The sequence below is a fragment of the Hippocampus zosterae genome, chromosome 4 (genome assembly GCF_025434085.1).
Source record: "Hippocampus zosterae strain Florida chromosome 4, ASM2543408v3, whole genome shotgun sequence".
NCBI classification, from domain to species: Eukaryota; Metazoa; Chordata; class Actinopteri; order Syngnathiformes; family Syngnathidae; genus Hippocampus; species Hippocampus zosterae.
In genome coordinates this window covers 30,092-46,657 of record NC_067454.1, presented here as the reverse complement: position 1 = coordinate 46,657, position 16,566 = coordinate 30,092, and the positions used below count along the sequence as shown (strand labels likewise).

Below are 16,566 nucleotides of genomic sequence, written 5' to 3'. Positions count from 1 at the left end.
CATGTGAAGTTATTGCCGTCAAGTTTTCAAGTGACCGCTGAAGTCAAGGACGTTGTATTGAACTGGAAATAACTGGATAGCCACAAAGAAGAAATAGATCAATCGGTCTATTAAAATGCGCCCCCCCCCCCCGCCACCATGTTGTTTGCTGTTGTTGTTTTTCCCTTGCCCTTTTGGGATGTGGCTAATATTTGTCACCTGTGGGTTTGTGAAGCCCGGAGTTCCCTACGCCTGCCCGAGATAAATTGTCTCGTCTTCTGGACTCGTGTTGCGTTGGCCACGCCCACCCAGAAATCTCGAATCGCCAGTCCTATTCATAAAAGGCTCAAGCTGTCGGCGATTCATACACCGCGAAGCCTTCTTCTTTCCTGGCGCACGGCGCGTGACAATCCTAACAAGAACCGCCATCATACCGTACTTGCAATGATGTGACGCTTGGTCACGTGACAAGTTTTCCCACATGTCAGCAAGTCCTTGAAGGCAGCTGCGAGAAGCCACCGGAAATGACAAGTTCCACTGGCGCCAACGCCGTTCGAGTCGCTTGTGCGCGCACACACTCACTAAAGTCCCAACTTGAGCTGGCGTTGCGCATTCATGCCGGCCGGCCGACCGACGAACCGACGGACGGACGCGTCAAGCGAGGAAAAGAGACGCGACCAATTGAAAGACGACGAGATTCGTCGTCTCGCCGCTTTTCACCCAAGGTACGACCAGAAAAGTCGCCCGAAGCCTGTTTGTCTTGTGCGCGTCGTTCTAGAACGTTCCAAGCTGAAAAGGCTCACGTTGTCATTGGAGAACTTTCGCCGTTTTTCGCTTTTGTTCTCGTAACAAAAGGTTCACGTGCTCGTGTTTCTATGGCGACGGGGAGAGGAGGAGAGGCGGGGGGGGGCGGCGGTGGTGCTGGGCTTGGTTGGATTGACAGCCCGAGCGCGTGCCAACGCCGATCACGTGATTGAACTTGAATGACACCGTGGCGCGGTAGGACGTGCCCGCTGGCCCGCTCGCTCGGCCGGGTGCATTTTCAGCCTGCGGTCCGGTGCCGTGCCGTGCGTGTGTCCACGCTGACGGAAAGACTCGAAGCGAGCGCACGCGTTCATTTGGGAGCCAAAGTCCACGCTATTGACCGCCCCTTGAGACGTCATTTGTCGGCACCGGATTCCAAGCAAAAGAGCACCGGTGTCAAGTGGAGAGGATGTTTGATCGTCGGGTTTCCTTGAAGGAACGACATGCCGATCCGATCCAAATCTCCACATTTCCGCCGACCTTTTTATTCCTCATCCACTCGACAAAACTGAAGCAATCTACGACGATGCTTCTTTGTCCTCCGAACTGCTCATGGTCAGCGTGTAATGACACTAACCGCCACAGCGGGGCGCCCTCGTCCCACGTTCCCCGGAAATGGTCACTTAAACAGTCACTGACGTATATGTACAATAAAGATGATTCTGATTCTGAAATAAGACCGCGACCACGAAGGCGTTCGGGAGTCGTCCAACTTCAATGTTGACGTTGAAATCTCCTCCGCGGAAACATTTGGAATGCGCACGCGCGCACCCTCACCGTGGTTAAGTCTGGGTGTGTCGCTCTTCCATAAACCCGAAATAGACGCGTGGATTTTCACTTCCATCCCAGCCCAGTCCCACAGAAAAAAAGGACCCTCCCTCCCGACCGTCCCAGTTCTCGGTTGAACAATTTAACGATCGAGACGCGGCCGTGAAGCCTCGTCCGTAAGAAGGTCCGACTCAGGGGTGGGCAAACGACGGCCCGCGGGCCAAATCCGGCCCGTTGGTCTTTTTAATCCGGCCCGTCGAAGGTTGGTACACAATTAAGGTTTGACGTCAACGACTGCATTCATTTCATTTGGGCTTGTAATGACAGGCATTTCAACGCCAGGTGGCGCAGTTGAAGTTGTAGAGCATAGGGAGGAAGGGGGGAGACGATACGGAAGCCCGCAGTAGCGCCGAGTCGAGCGAATCCTGTTCGATGCGATGGAATAATGTACTCTTAAAGTCTGAAAAACGTGACAAAAAATGCCAAATAGTGCTTTTTAAAGAAAGAAATTCCAATTGAGTTTGATCCGGCCCGCCATCATATTTTCTGGTTCTCTTTGTTTCGCAAATGCTCGCGCACTATGCGGCAGCCGCGGAAGCAGAAATGTTTTTTTTTCCGGGTGAATGTACTGAATGAATGTTATCTTTGCGCGTCGGGGGGTGGGGGGGGGGCGCTTGTCGCACTCGACTGGCTGGTGAAATATTTATTGGATTGGTGGGGGGAGGGGCGGAGATAAAGCCGCAACGCTGTCCCCGCTGTTGCCGGGGGAACGGAGAGGATGAAAGTGTGTGCGCTTCGGGGGGGCTTGCTTGGCGAAGTTGACACACTTCCTGCCGGCGCGTGTCACGGCGAGGCTGAGACGAAGACGACGGGGAGGATGGGGAGGATGTTGGCTGTCCGGAGGTAAGACCGGAAGAAGGACGCCATGATGAGGACACAGCGTGACGCTTGATGCTGTTTTTGTTTCATGTCAAACGGGGCCTGCGCTAGCACAGCGCTAGCACGGCGCTAGCACGGCGCTAGCTGCGAACGGAGTGACGTGAATGTTGATGGAAAGCGAGGGAAAGGGGCGGGGCGTCCGTCCGAGGCTCCCGCCGTCGAGGCTGCCACTTTTGGCTCCTGTTGCTTTTCCCCGGCAACTGAAGCGCAGTTGCCTTGAAAGCATCGGCTCAGGAAAGAAGCGCTTGCGCCGCGCCGCGTTGTCATCCCAACCCTGAGCGAATGACTCAATATGTGCTTTGTGAATCATCCAGCGTGTCACCCCCCCCCATGTTTGTTTGTTTTTTGTAGCGGGCGCCGCGAGCGCCTTCTAGGGACACGGCGCTCGTTTGCATACGTGGATCGATGGACGAGCCGCTGAACTTTGGATCCTCGGATCTTCGTTCTTTCTTTCACCCGCCGTTAGATTTGCATCCACTCGACGAGCTTTCGGGATCTGACGTCGCGCGCGGGGGGGGTCACGTCGACTCCGCGGACTTCCCGATGAGCGACGGCGAGGATGAGGCCTCCTTCCTGCGCCTGCCCGGCCCCGCCTTCTCTCAGCACTCCCTGCCGGGCGCCGAGCTGAGCCGATCCAACGCGGCCGGGCAGCGCCGGCAGCTGCTGCTCATCCAGGTAAGTTGCGAGAAGAGACGGACGGCGGCGTCCGCTAGCTCTGGCGTTGCTCCACACGCTTCTTTTTGCTTGCGCCCAGATGCTGCAAGACAAACTGTGCGACCTTCAGGCTCGCCTGGACCGAGGCAGCGACGACGACGACGACGATGACGCCTCCGGTGAGTTCAGCTCGTCGCTTTGCAAAACGCCAAAGAACGACTTGAGCTTTCTTGCTTTTTCATGTCCTACGATGGTTTTGCGGTGTACGCTGGGGACCCGCTATTGATATCGGCGCGATATCAGCAAAAAAAAAGGGGGGGGGCGGGTGGGGGGGGGGCTCCTTCCCAAATGTGCCTGAGCCGCACTCTGACACAAGCGCTGCGTTCCATGAGCTCCCGCGAACCTTTTTCGAGCTAGCGAACCCAACAGGCGAATATGCGCGCGCGTTCACCGAAGCCTTCGCCGGTGAAATCTCGAGATATATTTGGACAAAATCAAGAAAAGAATTTCAAGAGATAAGTTGACTTTTTCCAAAATCGACCGACGGTCACGCGTCGACTACGAAGCGGACTCCGTTTCCCGCAGCGCCGATTGGACGGGCAACGTCACGTGATCGTCCGCGTCCTAAGCGATGAAGTTGGAAGCGCCCGTCTGGTCCCCTCTCGCACGTCATCCTCCCAAATAAATAAAAAGCAGAAATCATTCCCGCCGATAGCGTCGCGGCAACAACGAGATCCGCGCACTCTGGGCTCCGGGATCGTGAATGAAAAAAGTTGTCGTTGGGAACGGAGACAAGCGCAAGCTCGCTTGCCATTCGGGGGGGAGGAGCAAAGGTTGGCGTCTTTCTGATCTTTGTCTTGGCGTGCGTTAGGTGGCGCGGACAAAGAGCGGCCCGGCACGCCGTCGCCCTCGCCGCCACGCCGGCCGGCCAATCTCGCGATAAAGGCCGGGGAGGCGACGGCCAAAGCGGCCGCTCCGGACTCGATGACGTGCGCCTGCGCGCGGGCGGAGGGACCGGAGAAGAACCCGTCGCAGCAACCGGTACGTCAAGGCCGCCGCACTTGACGGATTTTTGCCTCCTTTGTCGGGGGGGGGGGTTGGTTGCCTTCCTTCACCTCCCGCCACCGTCGACGCTCATGAGGCCGTTATTCCCGCAGGGGGCGACGGACTTGGAGAAGCATCTGGAGCTTCTGGAGCTGGAGAACAAGAGTCTGAAGCGACAGCTGGCCGCCGGCGGGGCTTCCGAGGGCGCCCGCTCTCAGGTCAGTCGCCGACAAGTACGGGGACGTGGAAGGGGGGGGGGGGGCTCGGGAAGGCCGCCGCTTCAGCCCCGGCGCCGACGCATCTCCTTTTCCGAGGTTGCGGGCAAAAAAAAATCGATCCGCAGGCGCTTGTACTCGCGGCTAGCCGCGTCCGGTCCCGCCCCTTTTGCGAGTTCCTTCATCCGACGCGCCCGCTTCAAATGTAGCGGGACCGCCAGAGGGCTTTTCCACGGCTCCGCGATGAGCCCATCGTTCGGATCGGGCGAGCGGCAGCGGGGCGAGATGGAAAAGGTGCGCGCGGGACCGGCGCTCTCTAGGACCGGACTTGCCTCCCCCCCGCCGGTTACTGCGCCGCGACTGACGCCGGGCGTGTCCCCAGGAGGCGGAGCCGGTCGGCCGGGAGAGGCCCGGCCGGCGGCGAGACAATCGGCTCGCGGATACGGGGAAGCCGGCGGCGGACAAAAGCGCCCCGGCGGACGCCTGGCGCCGAAGACAGGACCTGATCGACCCCCCGTCGGACCCGTCCGCACCTCATCCGGGACTTTCGGACCGCGACCTCTGGGACCTCTGGGACCTCGCGCGCCGTGAAGCGCCGTCGCAGGTGTCGCCTCGCGCGTGTTGCGAAGCAAAGTCATTGCGAAGCAAAGTCATCGTGCCTTGCGCTCATCAGACGGCAGAGGAGGCGGAGTCGGGCGACCGGCTTCGCGCGCAAAACGCTTTGCTCCGAGAGCAAGTTTGCGCGCAGCGCCGCACGCTGAGAGAGCTGGAGACGCAACTGCAGCAGTCGCAGAGGACGTGCGCTCAACTCAGGACGCAGGTAAGGGCCGAGCGACGCCAGGACGTTGGCGAGGCGAGCGCGTGCCGAACGGCGGCCATCGTTTTTCGGACAAACGATCATCAGGTTGGAATTTTGCGGCTTTGGAAAAGCTCGCTCGTTGCTCCGTGCAAACGAAACGGCGCTCGCTCGCAGGTGGCGCTGTACGACGGCGAGGTGGCCCGCGCTCGCCGGCAGCTGGACGGCGAGTTGCTGCTGCTGAAGGAGGAGAAGGAGCGCGTCGTCCACGAGGCCTTTGTCAGGGCCGAGAGCCAAATGAAGGCCGTGCACGACAACCTGGCAGGTGAGTAGGCCCCCCCCCCCCTCCCTCCGCGCGCAGCGGCCGAATGAAGAGCTGCTCTTGTGCGGCCGCTTCAGGCGTGCGCAGCAAGCTGGCGGGTCTTCATCCCGCCCTGAGGACGCTCACCGCCGACTACAACTCGCTGAAGAAGCAAGTGCACCACTTCCCCGCCATGCTGCGCGACGCCATTGACGACGCCAAGCGCGAGGTCAGTGCGAGCGGCCGAGGCCGCGGGGCCGCCTCCAGTCCCACGTCGTGTCGCAAATCTCGTCTCGGTCACCCGTTCGTTGTGTTTCGCTGTGCATAGTGCTTGGATTTTTTGTGGGGCGGGGGGGTGTTTTTGGGGTGGTGACATACCACGTCACGAATTTCGAGTGTGGCGTTGGCCCGGCCTGCCTGCCGATGCGCCGCTGAGAATACTCCTGGAAAGTTGGGATCATCCTTTTCAATCCTGGTGGGGGGGGGGGGGGAATGGCGCCTCACTGCCCTCTGTTGGCGGTTGCCACTCATGACTTCAAGAGGGCTCATTCAAAGCGATGAGCGCTCGCGCCCGTGCGTGTGCGTGTGCAGATCTGCCGGGCCATCGGCGACGTGAGCGTGACCAACCAGAAGCTGGTGGACAAATATAAACGCGAGATGAACCTGAGGAAGAAGATCCACAACCAGCTGGTCCAGCTCAAAGGTTGGTTCGCCGCTCGGCGGGATTCCTTCCAGAGGCGGCGTCTGCGGCCACTTTTTGGGCCCTCGCGGCGCTCTTCCGGCCGCCCCAAACGGCGCCGCAGAACCATTTCGGGCTCAGCAAGCCCGACCGCCGCGCGGAAGCGCATTCAGCGTTTCGGACGGACCGCGGAGGGAATGTTCATGGACATTGTCGTGATGTGCGCGGGGGGGGGGGATGTTTCCTTGTCAGGAAACATCCGGGTGTTGTGCCGCGTTCGTCCCGTCGCCGGCGGCGAGGAGGCGGAGGGCGTGTTGACCTTCGACCCGGACGACGACGGCGTCCTGCACCTCAGCGACAAGGGCAAGGTGACGACCTTTGACCTGGACAAAGTCTTTCGGCCCGAGGCCACGCAGGAAGAGGTGAGCTCCCGTCTTTTATTTCTTTCACGTACACCTCCACCCCCTCCCCCGGGGGAGCCGTCCGGCGGCGCTTTGACACCGGCCGGATCCGTCGCAGGTGTTCTCGGAGGTGGAGGCGCTGGTCACGTCGTGCGTGGACGGCTTCCACGTTTGCATCTTCGCCTACGGGCAGACGGGCTCGGGGAAGACCTACACCATGGAGGTGAGCTTCACGCGGCCCCGCGAATGCCGCTGAGCTTCGCGAGTCTTTGCCCGAGCGTGGCGAGGTGCGCAAGGATGTACCGAACGGGCGCGCGTGTGTGCGCCCGGCAGGGCGTTGCGTCGGACCCGGGCCTGAACCAGCGAGCGCTGCGTCTGCTTTTCTCGCGAGTGGCCGACAAAAGCCCCGAGTGGGAATTCCACATCTGCGTCAGCATGCTGGAGATTTACAACGAGACGCTGAGGTGAGCCGGCGTCCGCCGCTTCCCGTCTCGTCCCGTTGCGCCACGTCACGCGGGTTTCTCGCCGCTCAGGGACCTTCTCGGCGACCAGCCGGCGGCGGACAAACTGGACATCAAGATGAATCCCGACGGCAGCGGCCAACTGTACGTTCCCGGACTGACGCGCGTGGCCGTGCGCACCATTGATGACGTCAACCAGGTACCACAAGGCGCGACCTCGAGTCTCGCTGATCTTTTGTTGACTTGTGTCAATATAAATGAATGCGCTGCAAGGCCACGTTCCACCGAGCGCCAAAGCTTTGCAAGAGTGCGCGCGCAGCGAGTGGCGGCGCTGCCCCCCCCCCCCCACCTCCCCGTTGCACCTTATCTCGGGGTTGCAAACGGTCGTTCATGCCGCCATCAAATTTTGAAACGATTCCAAGGAAAAAACACCTTTGGCACGGCGTGCGCTCGCAGCGGTGAGAGAGGGCGGAGTCCAACCATCCAATTTCAAAGCCGGCGTAGGCACGCTCGCGCAGACGGCTAGAAAGGTCACGCGCGGTCGGGATCCAATCGGCTGAAGCGGCGGCATCCGGACGCTTGCCGAGTTTTCAGCGAGGATTTCAAAACGTTTTCACAAAGTCCAACAGGGGTGGGTGAGGTGGCGCGTCCTCGTCGAAGAAATACCGGCGGCCTCTTTTGTCCCAAATGGTTGAAATGCGATCCTCGGACGCCGGCGGCGTTGCGCTTCAGGTTCTGGAGGCGGGCCGAGCCAGCCGAGCCACGGCGTGCACCGACCTGAACCGGCGCAGTTCTCGCTCCCACGCTCTGCTCATGGTCAGCGTGGCGGGCCTCAACGGCACCACGGGGAGTCGCACGCAAGGTGATGGCGCCGGCGCGGCTTGACGCGACGCCGCTTGACGCCACGCGGCTTTTGCCCCGCCCCCGTCAGGTAAGCTGAACCTGGTGGACCTCGCCGGCTCGGAGCGGGTGGGCCGATCGGGCGCCGAGGGCGGGCGTCTGCGCGAGGCTCGCCACATCAACAAGTCTCTGTCGGCGCTGGGCGACGTGATGGACGCGCTGCGCCGCAAGCGCCCCCACGTCCCCTTCAGGAACTCGCGGCTCACCTTTCTGCTGCAGGACAGCCTGCAGGGGGACGGCAAGACGCTCATGATGGTGCAGGTCCGACGAGATGCCGGCCGGATCTCCTCTCCGCCCGCCCGCCGGGTGTCTCGCCGCTTTGCCTCACCCCCGCCCCCCTTTTTCTTTAGGTGTCTCCGGTCCCGGCCGACGCCGGCGAGTCGCTGTGCTCGCTGAAGTTCGCCCAGCGCGTTCGCAGCGTGGAGCTCAACGCCTCCAAGCGGCCGGACAGCCGCTCGGCTTCGTCCTCGCCCACGCCCCAAAGCCTCGAGGTGGCCTCACTTCTTTCACGTCGCCCCCGTGCGCCATTTTGGCCAAAGTCAAACCGTCTTGAACCCCCCCCCCCCACCCCCCTTCTTTGCGCTTTTTCTTCCTCTGGCTTTGAAGAGGCTTCGCTTTGGGGCTTGAATGGATGACTTTGGGGCGTGCGTGTGGTGACTTTGCTTGTCTGCGCAGATGGACTCGCCCCCCCTGACCCCGGGGCCCCTCCCCTTATCTCGTAGCAGCAGTGCTGGCTCCTCCCTAAACTCCGCCTCGAGAACGCCCGGCCCCTCTCGACGGAAATCCAACTCGCAACTTTCCACGGGTACGTTTGCGCTTTTGCTCGTCGCCGCCCCGGGGACGCTATCAGAGTCAAAAGCAAAGGTGTAAGCGGACCCCCAAAGGCGTGTTGGCCCGATTGACAAATCTACGAAAGAAAGTTGCGATCGGTGATTGGATGGAACCTGACCCCCCCCCCCCCCCCAAACGCCGGCCGCCACTGATTGGGCCTCGATTGGCTGTGCAACTGCAGCAATGGCAGCCGTCGATCTGAACGTGCGCGGGGACAAGTTGGCAGCTTTTGCCCCAATGGTGGCGGGCGGCGCGTGGTCCCTTGCATGCCCCCCCGTGTCCTGCCGTTGGTTGGTTGCAGAAGGAAACGGGGGGGTGCGGTGGACAAGCGATGTTGCAAAACTCTGCTTGGTGGAAGCCCCCCCCCCCCCCACACACACACACACACTGCATGTTAGCACACTGCGCACGGACGAATGATGTTGCCTGTCATCGACCTGCCGCTTGTTCTCCGCAGGAAGACTGAAGATGGCGGCGTGAAAGACCCGTTTGGTCGACAGTCGTCTTTTTGATTTCTTTTGCACTTTGGACCATTTGAAGAATCGCTGGTCTTGCTCTGGATTTTGGACTTTGACATTTTCATCCAATGAGGACCCTCCTGTCGGCGTGCGACCATATTTGGGCTTCCTCTGGTGTGTGACAACATAGAAAGTCTGTTGATGGCTTTGTCTTTTTTATTAGCTTTTTAATAAAGGCGGAAACTCGAAAGGTTCTCCGGGCGTGATGAATTTTGCTCGATGGAAAGTGCGGACGTGGCCGCCGATGCCCGATTACAGGCTTCCTCAAGGGCGGCCTTCCAAGCCAAAATATCGAATGACTAGAAAAGAGGGAGAAGGAAATCATCCTTTTGAACAACAGGGAGCCAAAAGGTACATTGTGGAAAGCACGCTCAAAGTTCCATCGGATGGTGTCCAATGGAAGTCTCGCCACGGTGCGCCGTGCCAGTCCCGAGTGCGTTTCCGAAATCGACGTGGAAGAATCCGGTCGGGTCAAGCTCGATTGCGCAACACGCAGCACAGATGACATGACTTTCCTCTCCGCCGCAGCGCATCGAAACGCAGCTAAAAGGAAGAAAGTTCAGTTGTGTCTCGCGCTTTCAAAAAGGATCTCGTTGGAGGTGTCATTCGTAGGGAACCTTATTTCTGTAAGTGGAGAGGTTCGTTGTTTGTCAGTGGATGGCTCTTGCAGATGGAGAGATGGAAGCCTTCAATGCAGTTTAATAAAAGGAGAAAAAGAAAAAAACCGTCTGCAGCGCAGCAAGTCCCAGAACACCCCCGTAACTAAAATCACTTCCTGCTTCTCTTAGGTTCTGATTGGCTGTTAAACTATCAACATAAAAACATGTCTAAGCAATTAAACAACAAAATATAATTGAGGTATGCTTAACATGAAATAATATGATGCTCAAACATAAAATGATCATTATATAACATAGGCTTACATTTCCGAGAAATCTTTTGGGTGGGAGGTCACGACTCTCTTTCCGACACACGTTCCTCACACGACGGTTCCAATATGACATACGCGGTGATGCAGATCCAACTTTAGATTGGAACAAACGCGAACCTTGCGACTGTTTTGATGACGAGACGCGTGGGAGCATCTCGAGCCAATTGGGGATTCGAGAACGTCAGCGGTACGAGTAGTCAACTCCAGAGACGACATCGGCAACGCTCGCCCCGATTCGAACGGCGGGGATACACCGGAAGGAAGAAGAAGAAGAAGAGCATCCCAAACTGTCGAGGCGTTTCAAAGGAATTCCCGATCCAGGAAATAAGACTCCGCAACCGCTGAACGATCGGCTTCCCCGGACGAATACGACGATCAAACCAGAGAGCTGTTCTTCCAGTGCGGGAGGAGCGGGGAGATGGGGGAGGCTGTTTCGGTGTGACGTCATCGACAGTCGACTGTTGCTAAGCTGCGCACGCGCGCCCGTTTGTCAACAATCGGAGAATCTTTTCGTCAGCCGTCGTCGGAGTTCGGCTCAGCGGGTAAGCCGCAAGTCAACTTTTGGGCGACTCCCTTGAGCTTTTCTCGCTTCTTTGCCGCCTCGGTCTTTTTGTTGCTAGCTATTGATGCTAACGTTGTCTGCGGGCGGCTAACGAGCTAGCCGCCGACCGAGCTAGCCGCCGCCGCCGCCGCCGCCGCCGACTTTGGCTGCTCTCGTCTCGCGGTACGATGCGTTCGATCGCCTTCTTCTCTTGAAACTTCGTCGGCTCGGCGCCGTGCTAACGACGTGCAGGCGCTCGTCAACGGTGGCCCGTGTCCAAAGGACGAGTCGGCGAACGACCGAACTCACTTTTTCCTGACGGCGCGTCGGGAGAGAGTTTGCCATTGAAAGTCCTGCGCAGGGGGCCAGAGTAGGAGTTGTGCGCTCCCTCTTACGAGTAGCAGTTAAGAGGCGAGCGGCTGAAGGCGCTTCGCGGAGGACCGGCGGACTCCAAAGACCAGGGCATTGCAGTCATCGAGCCGGCATGTGACAAAGGCATAAATGGCTGTCTCAAAAGTGTTGATGAGAGAGGAGAGCTTTTATTTTGGCCAGCTGTCTCAGGTGAAAGAAGCTGGATTGAACAGCGGCGTGGTCAACTTTGAAATCGCCGTCCAGTTTCAGGCCCAAGTCTGAGACTGTTGACTTAAGATGAAACGGGCACAGACGAATGACATCGGCAAAGTGCTCCAGAGAACCTCCAAAGGGAGTTTGTGCGCGCGACGACAACAATTTCAACTCTGTCAAACGACGCTCGTTTTGGAAGGGGGAAGGAAAAACCAGTACGGAGCGGTTGGGAAAACGGATGGGTGAATAGAACCGGAATCGGAAGGGATCGGACTCTCCTCGAGAGGAGCGGCTCCCATGCGGCCAAGGGGGGAGCCGAGACCCCGACCAACATGGGCTTCTATTGAGTGTGAATAGAAGACGTTTGCCAAACGGCATTTTAGCAGCAAAATGCACCCGTTTGGTCCATCGCGGGGGACTGAAAGGGACATCGCGGTTCCTCGGGGGCTCAAATTGCAAATTCGTGCGCTAACCTTTTTCAACCTGCCGCCGCAGCTCACCAGAGGTCGGGGGCGGGCGAGGCGCGCGGTGTCGCCATGGCGGCGGCCGCCGGCACCACCAAGATCTCCTGGCGACTGCGTGAGTCTCTCTTGGCGTCGGCCTGGACGTATCCGGCCGCCGCGCCTTCCCACCGACGGCCTGTTGCCTGTTGTGTGTGCGCAGAGGAGTTTGAGGCTCACGCCGGTCGCGTTTGCTGCGCCTCTCTGGGCAAAGGGACGGGGCGCCTCCTGGCAAGCGCCGGCGAGGATTGCAAAGTCAACATCTGGTCCGTCAGCAAGGCCAACTGCATCATGGTGAGTGGCCGAGCCCCGACGCGCGATGCTAACGCCGACGCTGACGCGCGTGCCTGTGCCTGTGTTGTCAGAGTCTGCGCGGCCACCGGACGGCGGTGGAGTGCGTCCACTTCAGCGCGTCCGAGGAGCAACTGGCCACCGGCTCGCAGTCGGGAGCCATCCTGGTGTGGGACCTGGAGGCCGCCAAGAGTCAGAACAGCCTTTTTTCCTCATTCTCGCGTCGCCGCGCTCTCGTTCCGCCGCTCGACTCTCGGGGCGCCCAAAAAGCCTCCTTTGTTTGTCTTTGTCGCTCACGACCAACTTTGTGTGTGCGTGTGTGGCCGCCCAGTGTTGCGAACCCTTCCGGGACACAAATCCGGCATCACCAGTTTCGCTTTCCACCCTTTTGGAGACTTTTTGGTGTCCGGCTCCACCGACGCCAACATCAAGGTGCGTGCGTGCGTGCGCGCGTGCGTGCGTGTTTGCGCGCAGCCCTTTTTGTGCGTCGGCTAATGTCATGCGACCGTTCCATGTGCCGCGACCGCGGATGGCGTCAGATGTGGGATGTGCGCAGGAAAGGCCCCATCTACAGGTACAAGGTGAGATGGCGGCCGGACGCGTCTTTGAAGCATCTCGTCGGGGTCGGGGTCGGGGGGGGCTCGGAGCTGACCTCCCAGGCGCCCTCTTCCAGGGTCACGCGGCGGCCGTCCGCAGTTTGGCCTTCAGCCCGGACGGGAAGTGGCTGGCGTCGGCCGGGGACGACTCCACGGTCAAGGTAAGGGGGGCGGGGGCACCCCAACTTTGTTTTCGTCTGCCGGACCCGGGGCGGCTCACAAAGGGCAAAGGAAAAACGCTGACCTTTCAGCAACGGTGGCCATCATGCCGGCACCAATGCACGTGTCCATTGACAAAGTGACCGCGAGCATCGGCGGTCGGCGCTTTTCAGAGGCACCAACGGGAGCGCGACGGAAAGGAGCCTCGCCGCGAGTGGCGTCGGCTTTGGCCGTACGAGCGCTGCCGCCTCCCTGCGGCCGAAGCCGTCGCCGCGTTTGAGGCGCCTCCGCTCGCAAAGGTGTCGCGCGTACGAGGCGACGGCCGCGTCGGCGCTCTCGCGCTCGCCGTCCGCCGCCGCGTCGGGGCTTTTTGAAGGTTGCGAAGCGCCCGGCGCTCTGAGCGGCCGCTGTTGACGTGTTGTGCCGCAGCTGTGGGACCTGAAGCAGGCCAAAACCCTGGCGGAGTTCACGGCCCACACGGCCGCCGTCGGCGCCGTTCAGTTTCACCCCAACGAGTACCTGCTGGCCTCCGGCGGCGCAGACAGGTGCCGACGCCCCGCCTTTCGCCCGCCCGCCGACGGCCGGCGAGATTTGACACTGCCGTGTGTGTGTGTGTGGCGCCGCAGGTGGCTGAGGCTGTGGGATCTGGAGAAGTTCTGCCAGGTGGGGGCGCTGCAGGACACGGGCGCCATCAGGTGAGTGGCGACGATGCGCGCCCCTGAGCAGCTTCCTGAGAAAAGGCTCCCGTTCGCAAGCGCTCGATGATGCGATTGTGCCCCCCCCCCCAATCCTCCTCCTCTGCACGTTTGCAGATGCCTGACGTTCAGCGCCGACGGCGGCTGCCTGTTCAGCGGCCACGCCGACGTCCTCGGCGTGTGCGCATGGGAACCCGAGCGCTGGCTGGACACGGTGACGGTGGGCTGGGGGCGGGTCGCCGACCTGGCGCTCTGCGACCAGCAGCTGGTGCGTATCGCTCCGCTTTCGCCGACGCCGCCCCCGCCTTTCGCTTGAGCGCCGGTCCCTGGCGCAACGGGCCCGTTTGGGAACTCGAATCGGTCGTCGCGGACGAAGCGACGGGTCGACGGCGGCCTTTGCCGTCGCCTTTCCGGAGTTGCTTTTGTTGCGCTCGGCCCGCAATTACGCATTTTTCCGTCTTTTTGCCTTTCTCGCCAGATCGGCGTGTCTCACCAGCTGAGCGGCGTGTCCACGTACGTGGTGGACCTGAAGCGCGTCAAGAGGAGCGCCGCCTGCGAGAGCGGCGCCGGCGACGACGACAACGTCGCCGCGGCGGCCCCGCCCGCCGACGCCAAAGCGGGCGGACCGCGCCGCAACTACGAACGCCCGTCCGGAGGGTCGGACGTCGGGGCGCCGCCCGGCGACGCCGACGCCGAGAGGCGGAGTCCCGAAGGCGAGCGGCGCAGCCCCAGCGAAGACGAGGCGGACGAGAAGGTTTCCTCGGCGGAAATCCACAACGCGCAAGACTACCGGGAAATCTTCCAGCCCCGCAAAGCCATTTGTACGCATGGCAGCTCGCGCCGCCGCCGCCGCCGCCGCCGCCGCGCGCTCGCCACTGACGCCGACCTTTTTGCCTTCAGCTCGGACGCCTCCCGGGATGTCGCGGCCTTTTCCCGCCCCGCCCGAGGACGGTGAGTGGCGTCGCCCCCGCCCGTCGCCCGCTCGCCGTTTGACGGGGCCGTCGCCGTCTTCCTCCTCCTCCTCAGGAGGAGCCGCGGATGAGGCGCCGCCGCTTTTTCCCGAGCCGGCGACGGTCGGCCGGCCGGCCTCGTCCGCTCCCGTCCAGAGGGCGGAGCCCACGGCGGCGGCCCGCGCCGAGCGGCCCCCCGCCCCCGCCGGCGAGCGGGCCCCCCCGCCGCCCCAAATCTTCCCGGCGGACAGGAACGAGCCCACCGGCCTGGACTTGGCCCGCTTCCTGTCGGTGAGGCTGGCGTCCGGGCGCTTCCCTCGGGGGCGGTCCGGCTCGAAGCCGTTTCCTTTTCCTTGCAGGGCCGGCGCGGCGCAGTCCTGAGCGAGAACGACGTTTTGACCCACATCCAAAACGGCCACGCCACCATGCGCGTCATGCTCAGCAACCGACGCAAGAACCTGCAGACGGTCAGGGACGCCTGGGCCCGCCACGGCATCAAGGTAAAAAGAGGAAAAAGAGGCGCAAAGGGGGGCTCCACTCTCCAAAATAAAAGCGCGGAAGAAAGAGGCTCAAACATGTTTTTCCTTCACCTTTCCAATCGTCCGCCTACGACCTTTCCCCAACACAAATGCCGTCGATTCTTTGACGTCCTCCGTTCTGTCGTCGGAGAGGGACTCCTAAAGTTCTGTCGAGCTCAACGGACATGGGCTTTATGGGGGGTCATTCTTCATCTTGGATGTTGATGACTACAACAGGACGCCGTTCTTTTCAAATTAAGAGCAAATTCATCACCACGCGAAGGGAGTCGGGGATCCCGCCCTTCATTCTTGATTGTGTGGAAACTCCAACTCATCACCAGGGCCCACAAATACTGTTTTTTTTTTGTCTGGTGGGGGGGGGTTGATCTTCATGATTGCTAAATTGTGAGACTTCCATTTGTGTCCGTAGAGCGCCCTGGACGCCGCCGTGGCCATGAACGACCTCTCCATCGTCGTGGACGTCGTCAACATCATCAACATGCAGCCGTAAATCTCGCACGCAAGCTCGCGGGCACGCACGCCGTCCCGTCTGCTCCACAATATGCACGCGCATGTGTTTGCTGATTCAGGTCGCTCTGGACTCTGGACGTGTGCGCAACCAGTCTTCCTCAGATCGACACGCTGCTGCGGAGTAAATACGAAAGGTCAGTTGCGCCGCGAGTGCGCGTAACGCCTTTTGCGACGTCACGTGAGCTCTTCTCCGAATGTCGGCGTGCCCGCCGCCGTCAGTTACGTGCAGTGCGGCTGCGCATCCCTGAAGATCATCATGAAATATTTCTGGCCGCTCATCTGGGAAACGCTGCGGGCGGGGCCGTCGGTGGGCGTGGACGTGACGCGGGAGGAACGGTGAGTGGGCGCGCCGCGACGGCCACGGGTGGGGGGTAGGCCGAGTCGCCGACCGAGAGCTCTGACCTTTCAGGCAGCAGAAGTGCCGCGTGTGCCGCGAGCATCTGCGGAACATCAACGACGCGGTGAAGAGCAAAGCCGCGCAGGTGGGGCGGCACGGCTCCGCCTTCGGGGAACTCAGGATGCTCATGGCGCAGCTCGACCAGCACCCGTGAACGCCGCCACGTCCGCCTTCGCTCGCTCGGCCGGCCGGCAAATGGACACGTTCGGAATTTGGGGCGTCGTTCCCAAAACGTCCCCTGAAAACGGGCGACCATCAAACAAATGACGACGGGAGCCTCCCGGCTTCGCTTGGTCCTTTTTGCCCACGTGGAAGTCAGGAATTGAGCGCCGCATCCAGATCTCCCGATTGGCCACTCGGCGACGAATTGAGGCGGCGGCCTCTTTGACGGCGCGCACGCAATGGCCGCTTTCCGTCAAAACGCCGATCCCCGATGTCATCGTTGCACTGCGACGATGTCGGCCGGACGCATACTTTGAAACGCTTGCATTTTGAAAATAAAACCAATAAAAATGTTCTGGACTTGGTTTGCGTCGTGATTATTGGTCTACGCGGGGCGTTTCCGAGCTCAAAATGGGAGAGGGCTCGGGATGCGAACAAATC

At 60.7% G+C, this 16,566-nt stretch overlaps 2 protein-coding genes across 5 annotated transcripts; both read left to right on the top strand.

The window, feature by feature from the left end:
* Window positions 1-213: 213 nt before the first annotated feature.
* kifc3 (kinesin family member C3) lies at window positions 214-9,480 on the top strand. 2 transcript variants are annotated; one of them, XM_052064226.1, is made up of 19 exons: window positions 216-704; window positions 2,957-3,165; window positions 3,245-3,323; window positions 4,016-4,185; window positions 4,302-4,406; window positions 4,786-5,007; window positions 5,077-5,223; window positions 5,377-5,524; window positions 5,599-5,729; window positions 6,092-6,203; window positions 6,432-6,601; window positions 6,699-6,803; window positions 6,914-7,044; window positions 7,114-7,240; window positions 7,774-7,903; window positions 7,973-8,202; window positions 8,292-8,432; window positions 8,617-8,746; window positions 9,230-9,480. In XM_052064226.1, the coding sequence occupies exons 2-19, from the start codon at window positions 3,034-3,036 to the stop codon at window positions 9,250-9,252; spliced, it is 2,433 nt and encodes an 810-aa protein (XP_051920186.1). In that variant the 5' UTR covers window positions 216-704; window positions 2,957-3,033; the 3' UTR covers window positions 9,253-9,480. The 2 variants fall into 2 exon arrangements, with proteins under 2 accessions (XP_051920187.1, XP_051920186.1); XM_052064227.1 differs by lacking the exon at window positions 8,617-8,746 and having other exon boundaries at window positions 214-704.
* Window positions 9,481-10,219: 739 nt separating this feature from the next.
* katnb1 (katanin p80 (WD repeat containing) subunit B 1) lies at window positions 10,220-16,490 on the top strand. Of its 3 annotated transcripts, none has more exons than XM_052064229.1 (18): window positions 10,220-10,763; window positions 11,822-11,905; window positions 11,990-12,120; window positions 12,192-12,309; window positions 12,449-12,549; window positions 12,657-12,698; window positions 12,791-12,874; window positions 13,302-13,417; window positions 13,499-13,567; window positions 13,685-13,835; window positions 14,046-14,388; window positions 14,468-14,518; window positions 14,597-14,808; window positions 14,877-15,017; window positions 15,466-15,542; window positions 15,626-15,700; window positions 15,786-15,902; window positions 15,976-16,490. In XM_052064229.1, the coding sequence occupies exons 2-18, from the start codon at window positions 11,863-11,865 to the stop codon at window positions 16,115-16,117; spliced, it is 2,013 nt and encodes a 670-aa protein (XP_051920189.1). In that variant the 5' UTR covers window positions 10,220-10,763; window positions 11,822-11,862; the 3' UTR covers window positions 16,118-16,490. The 3 variants fall into 3 exon arrangements, with proteins under 3 accessions (XP_051920189.1, XP_051920188.1, XP_051920190.1); XM_052064228.1 differs by having other exon boundaries at window positions 14,594-14,808; XM_052064230.1 differs by lacking the exons at window positions 10,220-10,763; window positions 11,822-11,905; window positions 12,192-12,309 and having other exon boundaries at window positions 14,594-14,808.
* Window positions 16,491-16,566: the final 76 nt, after the last annotated feature.